The following is an 11,351-nucleotide window of genomic DNA, read 5'->3' as shown; positions in this document are numbered from 1 at the left end:
CTTGTACAATAGTAAGAATATAGTTTTAGGTAAAGTTTAACTATAAGAATATAATTTTAAATGGACACGTTTTAGCGATAGGTTTGTAAGACTCTTCTCCTTCTTCGTTACTCACCGAGATGACACTTGACATAAGTCTGTACCTGCCGAAGTGACACTTGACAGGTGTCTATACCTGCTACGAGCCCAGCGGGTTTGCTTTCTACGGTTCGATGCGTGCAGAATGCGGACCAAGGTATGTAGCAGTAGAGGTGCGCGCGGACCTGTTAGGTCCGATAACACTGCCCCCCAGTACGCCATCCTGTGGTTGGCTTACTTCCCGTCGCGCCGAACATCCAGCACAGCAAGCTTGGCTACAGGCCGCTCGTACACGCCATTCACCGTCCGTACAGTGGCTGACCGTATCTGACCGTCTCTGGAATTGCAGGTCTCGATGATCTTTCCCTTCGGCCAACAGTTTCTCGGCAGTTTCGGATCGACGATGACAACGACGTCCCCTACACACATGGGTTTCGTATGGATGAACCACTTCGTCCTTCGGGTGATCTCTGGCAGGTAGTCTGTTATCCAGCGCCTCCAAAATTGATTGGCCAGCGCTTGCGATGCACGCCAGCCTTGATGCAACCCGATGCCGCTGTCGTCGTTTACAGTGAGTGGCTTCGTTCCATTCGAGGAACCGAGCAGGAAATGGTTCGGAGTTAGAGCGGGGTCCGATTCATCATCGATCGGAACGTGGGTCAATGGCCGAGAGTTCACTACGTTCTCAATCTCAGTCAGAAGGCTCCGGAGTACTTCATCGGTCGGTTTCTTCGTCGGGCAGATGGCGGCCAGATTCTTTTTAACAGTGCGGATCAGGCGTTCCCAACTGCCGCCCATGTGCGGCGAAGCCGGAGGGTTGAACAACCATTTAGTTTCGGAGCTGACGAACTCAGCCATTATCGCCTGTTGGTTGATAGCGGACTCGGCATTCCGTAGTTCTCGACTTGCGCCGACAAAGTTTGTCCCACGGTCGCTGTATATCATCCTGGGCAAACCGCGACGGGCGATAAAGCTGCGTAGAGCCATGATGCATGAGTCCGTGCTAAGTGAGTGTACCAGCTCAATGTGTATCGCACGAATGGTTAAACAGGTTGCGAGCATTCCCCATCGTTTTTCCACTCTTCTACCGACGACGACCTCCATTGGCCCGAAGTAGTCGATCCCAACGTGCGTGAATGGACGTGAGAATGCCGCGAGCCGTGCTGGCGGAAGATCGGCCATGATTGGAGGACGTGGAACTGAGTTATCATTTTTACAACGTTGACATTGCCTTCTGACTTTAGCGTAGCAAACTCGTAGTCGTGAAATCTTATATTTCTGTCGGATTTCATTTATGGTGGTTTCATGGTTCTGGTGGTGGTATTTTTGGTGGTAGTATGCTATGATCAAGGTGGTTAGGTGGTGGTCGCGAGGTAAAACAATAGGATTCTTTGCGTCTTCTGTTACGTAGTCGCAGAACCGTGTTCTACCCTTCATCCTGATGACGCCCCGTTGATCGAGTACGGGCGTTAGCTGGTACAGTTCGCTGTTCTTTGGAATTTGCTTGCGTGGTTCTTCCGGGAATTCCTGTGCCCTACGCAACAGAGTCACTTCTCCTTGGTACGCTTCCAGTTGCGCGTGGCGATGAAGGTAGCTCTCTGCCTTCTTGAGCTCTTCTGTTGTTGGTGGACCCGAAACGATCGGCTTCCCTTGGAGTTGCAGTTTGCAGTTGGCTGGAAGGCGGTATACATATCCGACGATATTGACGAGTCGCTTCCAGCTGGAGAACTTATTCACATCGATTACTGCTTCAGGGACCGTGTAGTGCAATAGAAGGTTGGGGCGAAGCTCTGCGATTGTGGAACCGCTTTTGGCCGGCGATTGTGGCCACTCCGCCTCCGGACGCCAAAGAAAATCTGGTCCTTTAAACCATCTACTGTCGGGAGTCATATCCGGCTGACCAGTCCATTTGGTAGCGTCATCGGCTACGTTGAGCTTGGTGGGCACCCAGCGCCATTCATTTATCTCAGTGATTTCGAGAATCTCACTAACTCGAAACGCTACAAACTGGGAGTACCGTCGATGATCCGAGTTTATCCAGCACATTACATCCCAGGAATCAGTCCAGAAAAAACGGTTAGAGATTGGAATAGAAAGGGATTCTCCAATCGATCGTGCTAATCTTGCACCTACAACAGCTGCTTGGAGTTCAAGCCTCGGAATTGAAGTGAATTTCAGTGGTGCCACCCGTGTCTTGGCCGAGACTAGAACGCACTCCACGATCTTGTTCTGGACAAAGCGTAGATATATGGTGGCGGCAAAGCCGTTCTCACTGGCATCGACAAATGTGTGCAGCTGTACTTCATAATTTGCACTGGAACTAGTCCGAATGCGGTAGCATCGCGGGACCGTGACCTGTTCCACTCGCGGAAGAACCTGCAGCCACCGCTTCCACTTCTCGAATGAAGATTCGCTGATCGGGTCATCCCACTGAACGCCAGATCGCCAAACTTCTTGCAGTAAAATCTTCAGGAACATCAGGAAGTTAGCAATCAGTCCAAGTGGATCGAAGATCGTCATGAGCACCCGGAGTACTTCCCTTTTAGTAGGATACCGTTGGCCTTCTAGCAGCGCTCGATCATGCCGGCTCCAGCCGACCTTGTAGGTGAAGGCGTCCGACGACGTACACCACCACATCCCTAGCACCTTCTCGGTGGCCATCTCGGATGACAGATCCAGATTTTTCTCTTCGATGGTTTCTTCCTTCAGGGCTGCCAATACACGACCAGAGTTGCTAATCCAGTTACGGATTTCGAACCCGCCTTTTGAGTGTACGAGCTTCACTTCCTGTGCCAAACTGATTGCTTCCTCTTCTGTTTCTACGCTCACCAGCATGTCATCCACGTAGTGCCTTTTCGTTATGACTTCCGCTGCTACCGGGTGAAGTTGTGCGTAGCGCTCGGCGTTGGCATTTTTAACATATTGAGCACAGCTCGGAGAACAGCAGGCACCGAATGTCATCACACGCATAACGTATGTTGCGATTTCTCCGTTCTCGTCTCTCCAGTAGAACCGTTGGCACTGCTGGTCTTCTTCTAGGATATCCACCTGGTGAAACATTTCACGGATGTCTCCTGTCAGTCCAACTCGGTGCTCCCTGAACTGAAGAAGTATGGAGAATAGAGAACAAAGCTGATCAGGACCCTTCAGTAGTCCGGAATTAAGAGATTGGCCGTAAGCCGTGGCCGCTGCATCCCATACGATTCTCAGTTTCCCAGGCTTGTTTGGGTTTGTTACGGGAAAAACGGGAAGGTACCACGTACGAGCGTATGATTGAGCGAGCTCCAGACTCGAAAGTTTCCTGATATATCCTTTGGTAATATAATCTGCAATCTGTCGGTTGAGGGCTTTGGCTAACACTGCATCCTTCTCCATGCGTTTCTCAAGAGAGTAAAATCGTCGAAGTGCCATCGCGCGGCTGTCAGGGAGGCGAAGGTCGTCAAATCGCCAGAGTAGCCCCGTCTCGTATCTACCGTTTCTGAATTTTGTAAGTGACTGTAGCAGGTGTTGTGACCGACGATCATCGGTAGATAAGAGTATGTTGTCCGGTTTCGATACTCCGAGACTGTCCAGGGCGAAATACTCCTTCATACTACGATGTAGGCTTTCGTCCATCTGTTCTTCTGGGTGGTGCTCGTGAAACGCACATTGGACTATATAGGGAGCTTCTTCGACATAACCACCGTATACAGTCCATCCTAGCCTTGTCTTAGCTGCGATCGGCTGATCTATTCGACCCTCTCTGCTTTGCAAAACCAAACCGACCCGTGCATGCTTCAGTCCTATCAGGATACGCGGCTGTGCCTCATGATACGGTTCTATTGGCAGACCTCGTAAGTGTGGGTACAGTTGCGACAACTCGGTGATGTCCAGAGTTTGGCGTGGAAGCTGTAGTTCTCCTACCGTTCTTACGTTACGCAGATTAAACACCTTGGTGTTGCCGTTTACTCCTGATATTCCTACGTCAACGATTCGAGAGCTCTCTTCGTGACGCTCTTTACCTCCTGTCCACCGCAGACACAGTGGACTGACTTCACCATCTAACTGAAGCTCGTCAGCCAACCCGCTGTCGAGAAGTGTAAGTTCTGAACCGTCATCGAAGAAAGCATAGGCATGAACGGCCTTGTTGATTCCTTGCAGTACTACGGGTAAGTATCGGAACAGTATAGCAGACGACGATGCTCGATGATGGTTGATCCCATGCCCTTGGCTCGGTCCAGGTTGTACAGACAAAGAATGCACGGTATTTGGTGGAGGACGCTCGTTTTTCTGGTCGTTGTGTAATAACTCGTGGTGTCTGACGATACAGCCATTTTTGCCGCAGGGTTTTGCTTTGCAGTTCCCATTGTGACGACGTAAGCATGTTCGGCACAAACCAAATTCCCGAACCGCTGCCCATCTCGCATCTCGAGATAGTTCCAGAAAACGCTTGCATTTGTCTGCCGCTTTACATGTACCCTTGCACGTTGGACAGTCGTAGTTGACGCGAGCTTTGGGCACGAGTGGCGCCCTGTCGTTGGCGTCTGCGTTGGGCGTCTTATATGCCGGAATCTGCTCAGGTGATTCAAGGTGAGCGTTCAAGAAAGCGTTGCCCTTCTTAGGACCGCGTCCTTCATTACGTGCAGGCTTATGCTCCTGTGCAATCGAAGGGACGGCCACCGTGCTCACGGCTTCAGCAAGAGAGTAGACCCAGTCCCCGAAGGTCGCCAAGTTGACCCTGGGTAGAGCTCGACGATGGCACGCCCAGTCTAACTTTATCGTTGGCGGCAGTTTATTGACGAGTTGCTGAAGTAGTGAGACATTGTAAAGGTGGTCCTCCAGCCCACACGCATCCACTGTTGCACAGAAGTTTTGTACATTCACCGCAAAGTCGACAATAGTCTCTAACTTGTCCTCCCTCAGAGGTGGTAAGGCATTGATCTTGGCGATCAGAGAATATACAATGGCCTCAGGTTGCCCAAACATCATCTTCAAAGTAGCCATCACTCCTGGAACGTTAGAGGGGTGCATCAGACGGCTCTTCACCGCTTCGTATGCTCGTCCTTTTAAGCTCTTCTGCAGCCGGATAATATTCTCATCCATCGTGAATCCGCACATCGCCGTTGTGCTGTTGAACGATGACAGAAAGATCGGCCAATCTTCAGGATTACCAGAGAATGTAGGTAAATCCCTTGATATTGCTTGTCGAGCTGCAAGCTGTGCCCGGGTGGGCTGACGAGCTTGTTGTGGTTCTAAAGGGTTCCGATGTATAATGGATCGACTATACTTCGATGCGCGTTGGTACGTCAAGCCACTGTCCTGTGGAAGTTGCTGCTGCTCCGCTCGGTCCGGATTGGTGATCGAATTGGGTCTGTTGATGCGGCTGGGGATTCGAACGGATGATTGACTGTCTGGACAGGGGCCACATCTTTCCGAATTCTGTACCGAAATTGGCCTAGAATGTATGCTACCGTTGTCAGAAATCCGAGAATACGATTGGTTACTTCGATGCGATGCATTTTGTTCCGAACACTGCCCATTCGAAATATCCCGATGGTCTTCTGCCCTGTCAGAAGCGTTGTGCGTTGAATTTTGTTGTGGGTTGAAGTGTTTTGGAGCCGAATCGACCATCTGTCCTTCCTTCTGAAGCTTGTTGACATCATTTATCCAGTCGTTCACGCGACTCAAACCGTCGTGGGAGTACACATTCGTCCGGCTTGCCATCTGTTGGAGAATGTTGTATTTCCTATCCACGTACAGACGCTGCTTCGCTGCTGCTTGTTGATCAAGCGCATGCTCCTCTTCCAATTTCAATAGCTCCAGTTTCAGCAGCGAGTTCTTAGAAGATGCGTATGAGACCATTGAGAGAGATCCTCTGGGTGGTTGTTCCGAAAGAGCCTTCTGCTTGACCGACTTGCTTGTTTTATTCAGTTGCTGCTGTTCTCGCTGCTGCAACTGAGGGGTACTGGAAATTAGTTGGTTCTGGCTGGCTCCTGGTCTCTGCTTTATGCTGTCTGTGACTTGATTCACTATCGCTGGAGTCTGGTTTGAAATCGTAGATTTTCGCCGGATCCCTTTTGCCGTAGTACAGTTGGGACAGCTCCAGCTCTGGTTCTCGATCTCCTTCGTTACCCCCACGCAAGCGAAATGATGCCACTTGTCGCACTCGTCGCACTGAACCATGTCGTCGGTGTCCGGACCACCGCATATCTTACACGCCTGACCGGGAAGAGTTATATCTGGTTGTCGCTCTACCTCCATATTCTCTTCGACCACCACTGACACACCACCAAACGCACCATCTTCCACTTGTATTTCACTACCACTTTCAACTCCGACTTTTGCCTTTGACCGCGAACCTTTCGAACCACTTTTCGCGACCGCTTTTGACCGACCCGACATTGCTCAATTTAAACTCAATCCGTAAACGAAAATTATAAGATGTTGACAATTTCGGTCAACGTGCATGAAAGGGTTATTCCGATATTATAAATCTCCGATAATAAAACGACCGACGTACTGATAGGGAGATTATAATTTTCCTGTGTTGGATAATACATTATATATAACGGTATTTAAATATAACTTGTAGATTCTAATTAAATATGTAATAATATAGTTGTATAAAGGCACTTACGTTTAGTCATTCAACCCGTTCTTCGTATTGGATCAACAATATAGGTAAGTATATGCAGCAATATATGGGTAATATCGGACTGTAATATAAGTTTTAGTTTAGCCCATTCATAGGATGGTTCCAGGTATCCAGTTCACTGTATGGTTTCAGGTTAGGTTGCTACGACACAGGTTAGGGTAGACCAGCGAAGCAGAGTTATGCGCTGCAGTTTAGATTTATAAATATAAATTCATTGCAAGATTTGTATCTACTCACGCAGCACTTTTAGGTGGATAAATATTGCTAATTTCAACACTTGTACAATAGTAAGAATATAGTTTTAGGTAAAGTTTAACTATAAGAATATAATTTTAAATGGACACGTTTTAGCGATAGGTTTGTAAGACTCTTCTCCTTCTTCGTTACTCACCGAGATGACACTTGACATAAGTCTGTACCTGCCGAAGTGACACTTGACAGGTGTCTATACCTGCTACGAGCCCAGCGGGTTTGCTTTCTACGGTTCGATGCGTGCAGAATGCGGACCAAGGTATGTAGCAGTAGAGGTGCGCGCGGACCTGTTAGGTCCGATAACAGTAGTGCTATGTAAACCAGATAGTGTTTAGTTTAGTTATTAGTATTTTATGTTTTAAGTGTATACTATATTTTATCGTTGTAACAAAACGGTCTACTCTTGTTTGACGACAATAAATAAATAAATAGACAATAAATAAATAAATAAATAAATACTCATATAAAACAATTAAAAGCAAGAACTAATGGATGCATGAAAATCATACGAACTCTATCAAACACTAGTTGGGGTTCAGACCGTCGAACTTTACTAATACTACACAAATCATTGATACTATCCAGATTGGAATACCGGGCAACAGTATATTCTTCTGCACGCAAAAATCTTTTGAAACAGCTTGACTCCGTCCATCATCTTGGCATCCGCCTAGCCACAGGTGCGTTTAGGACCAGCCCAGTAATCAGCCTACTGTCAGACTCAGGAATGATTCCTTTATCGCGTAGGAAAGATCAACTGATCATGGCATACGGAATTAGAATACAGTCACTGCCAACTCACCCTCTCTACGGAATGCTTAACCACCCCGAACTTGCCCAGCGCATCATGAACAGATCACGACTAGCACGACCATTCTACATACGAGTTTTCGAAACATTTGCAAAATACCAACTCAACTATGGAAATGTCATGACCAGGGGTTTTCATGAAATCCCTCCTTGGAAAGAAAATGCGTTTTCAATAGATTTTTCAATGACAAAATGGACTAAAGCTAATACTCCCGTTAGCCATTTCAAGAACGAATTTCGTAGGCTATGCCATAAATACCACGATTATTACTTTCTTTATACTGATGGATCAAAAACTGATAATATGTCCGGCTGTGCGGTTTATAGCTCAGAATACCAGTACCAGGGAAAGCTAGAAAATGGGTCATCTGCATTTACAGCAGAACTGAAAGCGATTCACCATGCAGTGAAATATATTATGGAACATGATGTTTTAATATACAAATTTTTAATAGCTTCTGATTCCCTCAATTCTTTAAAGTCAATAGCCAATTTGTACAGCGATAACCTACTTGTTCAAAATATCCAGAATACTTTAAGGAAAGTTGAGAGTAATAATAAAATAGTTCAGTTTCTCTGGATTCCTGGCCATATGCAAATTCCAGGGAATGAGATGGCGGATGAATTGGCGAAAAATGCAGTTAATGAAGAAATACCTAGACTAGGATTCAGTACTTTTGACTGTACATCATTAGCCAAGTTAGCAGTATGTCGATCTTGGAAAAATAACTGGCATGATACGACAGGAAACAAGCTACGAACCATCAAACCAGATACGGCTGAATGGGTCACATCACATAGGCAATCTAGAAAGGAATCAGTTGTACTTACGCGTTTAAGAATTGGGCATTCGAGTCTTACACACGGTTACATATTCAATCGGTCCCTTCCTCCCCAATGTGATGAATGCAATACAACCAAAGACAAATAATAAAGACCTGAATCTTACGAAGAAAGTTTGAAAAAATTATGGCTCATTTTAGAATGAGTAACTGGTCCCTTCAGATTTGACCGCACTCACCGCTTGATGACGCCACAGTTTAATAATTCTGTTGAGAGGTACTGCAAAAGAGAAAATTTAATCATCAACGCAGGCCTAGATGTACTCAAATAAATCTAAACAAAGTTTCCATGGTGAAAGATGAAAACCTTTGTGGTGAAGAGTTGCAAGTAAATTCAAAAGAAATTCTAGAGTTAATTTAATTAAATAATGTGTTTTTTATTTCATAAAGCAAAAACCTTGTACCTCGATCAGCACGGCGAAGCTAATGTGAATTTGTGACATTACAGATCAGCATGTCGGCAATGCTATCATAGAAGGGATGTAACGACAAATAAATAAGCTGGACAATACGATACTGAAAAAGATTTTCGGTGATGCCTTATCAGTACCAACGTCCGTATGTTTGTATAATTGTTCTGAAGTTCCTACCAATGTCCAGAATGCGGCCATCTAAGCTTTTATGACACTTCAGACGTTATGACACGATGGACACATTATTAATGGTCAGCAGTTAATATGTATTGCGGGATAGCCACCTAGTAACTCAACAGCAAACATTAGCAACATTTACTGTGCCAGCGGATTCAATGGGTTCACTGCGAAAAACTTTTCATTTTATTCTGATTGGGTATTTATTAATAATTTTACCAGAAATCTTTTCAAAACCTTTTATCTAATAGCCGCAATTTCAACTTTAGTTACGTTTTGAGTTAGGCCGATGCATAACGACAGCAAGACCAAATCTTGGGCGATTTGTTCGAACAGACACATCTGATTGGAACAAATATAGGCTTCGGTCTGCTGGCACCGCGTCGACGTGATGTCATTCAAGTTCATTGCTTGGGCAGAAGACCACAGCCATTGACGGAAATTCGATTGAATCATGGCCAGACCATTGGTGACTTCGATAATCTCGCTTTTCTGTAGAACAAAACATTATACAAAATATTTTTTATTCCAGAAAAATTTCGTTCTCGAAAATCCGGTGCAAACAGAAAAGTCAGCTCGTGAGCTATTCGTGAACTAATGGATCGCCAATCGATCTGACCGTTGACAAAAACGAACAACTGCTTAATAATTCATTCAGAGCATTCCTTAGGGCATCAAGGGGATCCTTAAGCAAACTTGAATTGCTTTTAGGTCTGCATCTGGATTTAAAATCGTAATGAACTTCGTACACAATATATATTTATAATATAATAGTATATTTTAAATTTGATGAACTAAGGGCCGATTTCTTCAGCCTCGATTAGATTTTAAACTAGGTTTACCAGTACGTTTAAACCCGGCTTAAGCGTTAAGCGAGGGTGAAGAAATCGGCCATAAGTTATAAAAATCACGATTCTAAAACTGCAATTAAAAAGGAATATAAACGTAAAAAATAAAACAACGAAAAAGAAACATCCTCACTTATTGGGTGATTCCGAATGATTTCTAAATCAACTGATTCACGGCGAAATTCCATTCGCAATCAGTTGTTCAAGCATTTATTCTGAATCCATTTAAAATTCTATATGGAATACTAACTGATTTTTGTGCTAAATTGGAATCGATTCGGAACGGATTAGTGGAAATATATCCATTGTCCAGTAGTATACTGATGTATATCATTTACCGAAAAAACCTATTTTGACCGTAAACTTGTGGGCTGTCCTAGAAGTATGCGCTTTCGTCATCCAACTGTACTGTTTCCACAGTTTCACAATTATTGTTAAAGTTTCTGTAGGACCTAGCTCGGTTGTTGTTTTCTGCTTAGAAACTTTTTAGTTGTTTTTTTTTCTTCCATAGATACCTTTCATCAACAGAAAAAGGAGTGCCCTACTTGATTTGATGGGTGTAAAACGTCATAGTTTTATTTGACATTTCGAGGGACCGTGAGTTACTTATTGGCGAATCCATAATGAACCAAAAAATAAATGTTAGAGGCAAGGCCCTGATACAACTCTTACTGTATCACACATTCTAAATGAGTGTAGCAAGTATTCTAACCAAAGAAAACAATTCGATATTGACCAATCTAATTTAGGTAACAATGCTCAGAAAAACCAAAATTTGATAAAATTCTTAAAGGATACCAATTTATATGTACAAATTTAGTCTATAGCTACTTATTAGTCATATATTTGTAATATACTTATATTCATAATTTGATAGATACTAACGTTAGGTAGGAACTGTAGTCTTAAATTAGTAGAATAGGTACTAATAGTCATATTGTGCTGCGTACCTTAAATTCCTAAATAAATAAATAAAATAAAGTTTCTACCTTGGTGACTGCGCGATTCTAATAGAACGAAGACGGTGAAGAAGAGTAAGTGGAGACAAAAATTATACGAGCAAGGAACGACAACATGAATTGATATCCCTTCCATTGTTGCTTTGTTGGAGGAAAGATGATTAATTTCCGCAGAACTACACACGAAAACATAAACGACGCCGTAACTAATACAGCTCATCCACAGTAACAGCCGAAACGGCAGTCGTCCACGAAGTTCACTACCGTGTATCTATTCACGGAACATGACCTCTGCATTAACATAGCAAAGATAGTGCCCTATACCTATTGTACCCCTA

At 44.5% G+C, this 11,351-nt stretch overlaps 1 protein-coding gene across 1 annotated transcript; it reads right to left on the bottom strand.

Moving 5' to 3' along the window:
- Nucleotides 1-312: 312 nt before the first annotated feature.
- Nucleotides 313-5,919, bottom strand: LOC131688104 (uncharacterized). The gene has a single exon (XM_058972257.1). It carries the CDS (start codon nt 5,917-5,919, stop codon nt 313-315), a length of 5,607 nt encoding a protein of 1,868 aa, XP_058828240.1.
- Nucleotides 5,920-11,351: the final 5,432 nt, after the last annotated feature.

This window comes from Topomyia yanbarensis, chromosome 3 (assembly GCF_030247195.1).
Source record: "Topomyia yanbarensis strain Yona2022 chromosome 3, ASM3024719v1, whole genome shotgun sequence".
Lineage (NCBI taxonomy): Eukaryota > Metazoa > Arthropoda > Insecta > Diptera > Culicidae > Topomyia > Topomyia yanbarensis.
This window is presented reverse-complemented; position numbering and strand designations above follow the sequence as displayed.

Excerpts from the sequence above, each read along its gene's own strand:
- LOC131688104 (XM_058972257.1), bottom strand. The coding sequence starts at position 5,919 with ATGGTCTCATACGCATCTTCTAAGAACTCGCTGCTGAAACTGGAGCTA.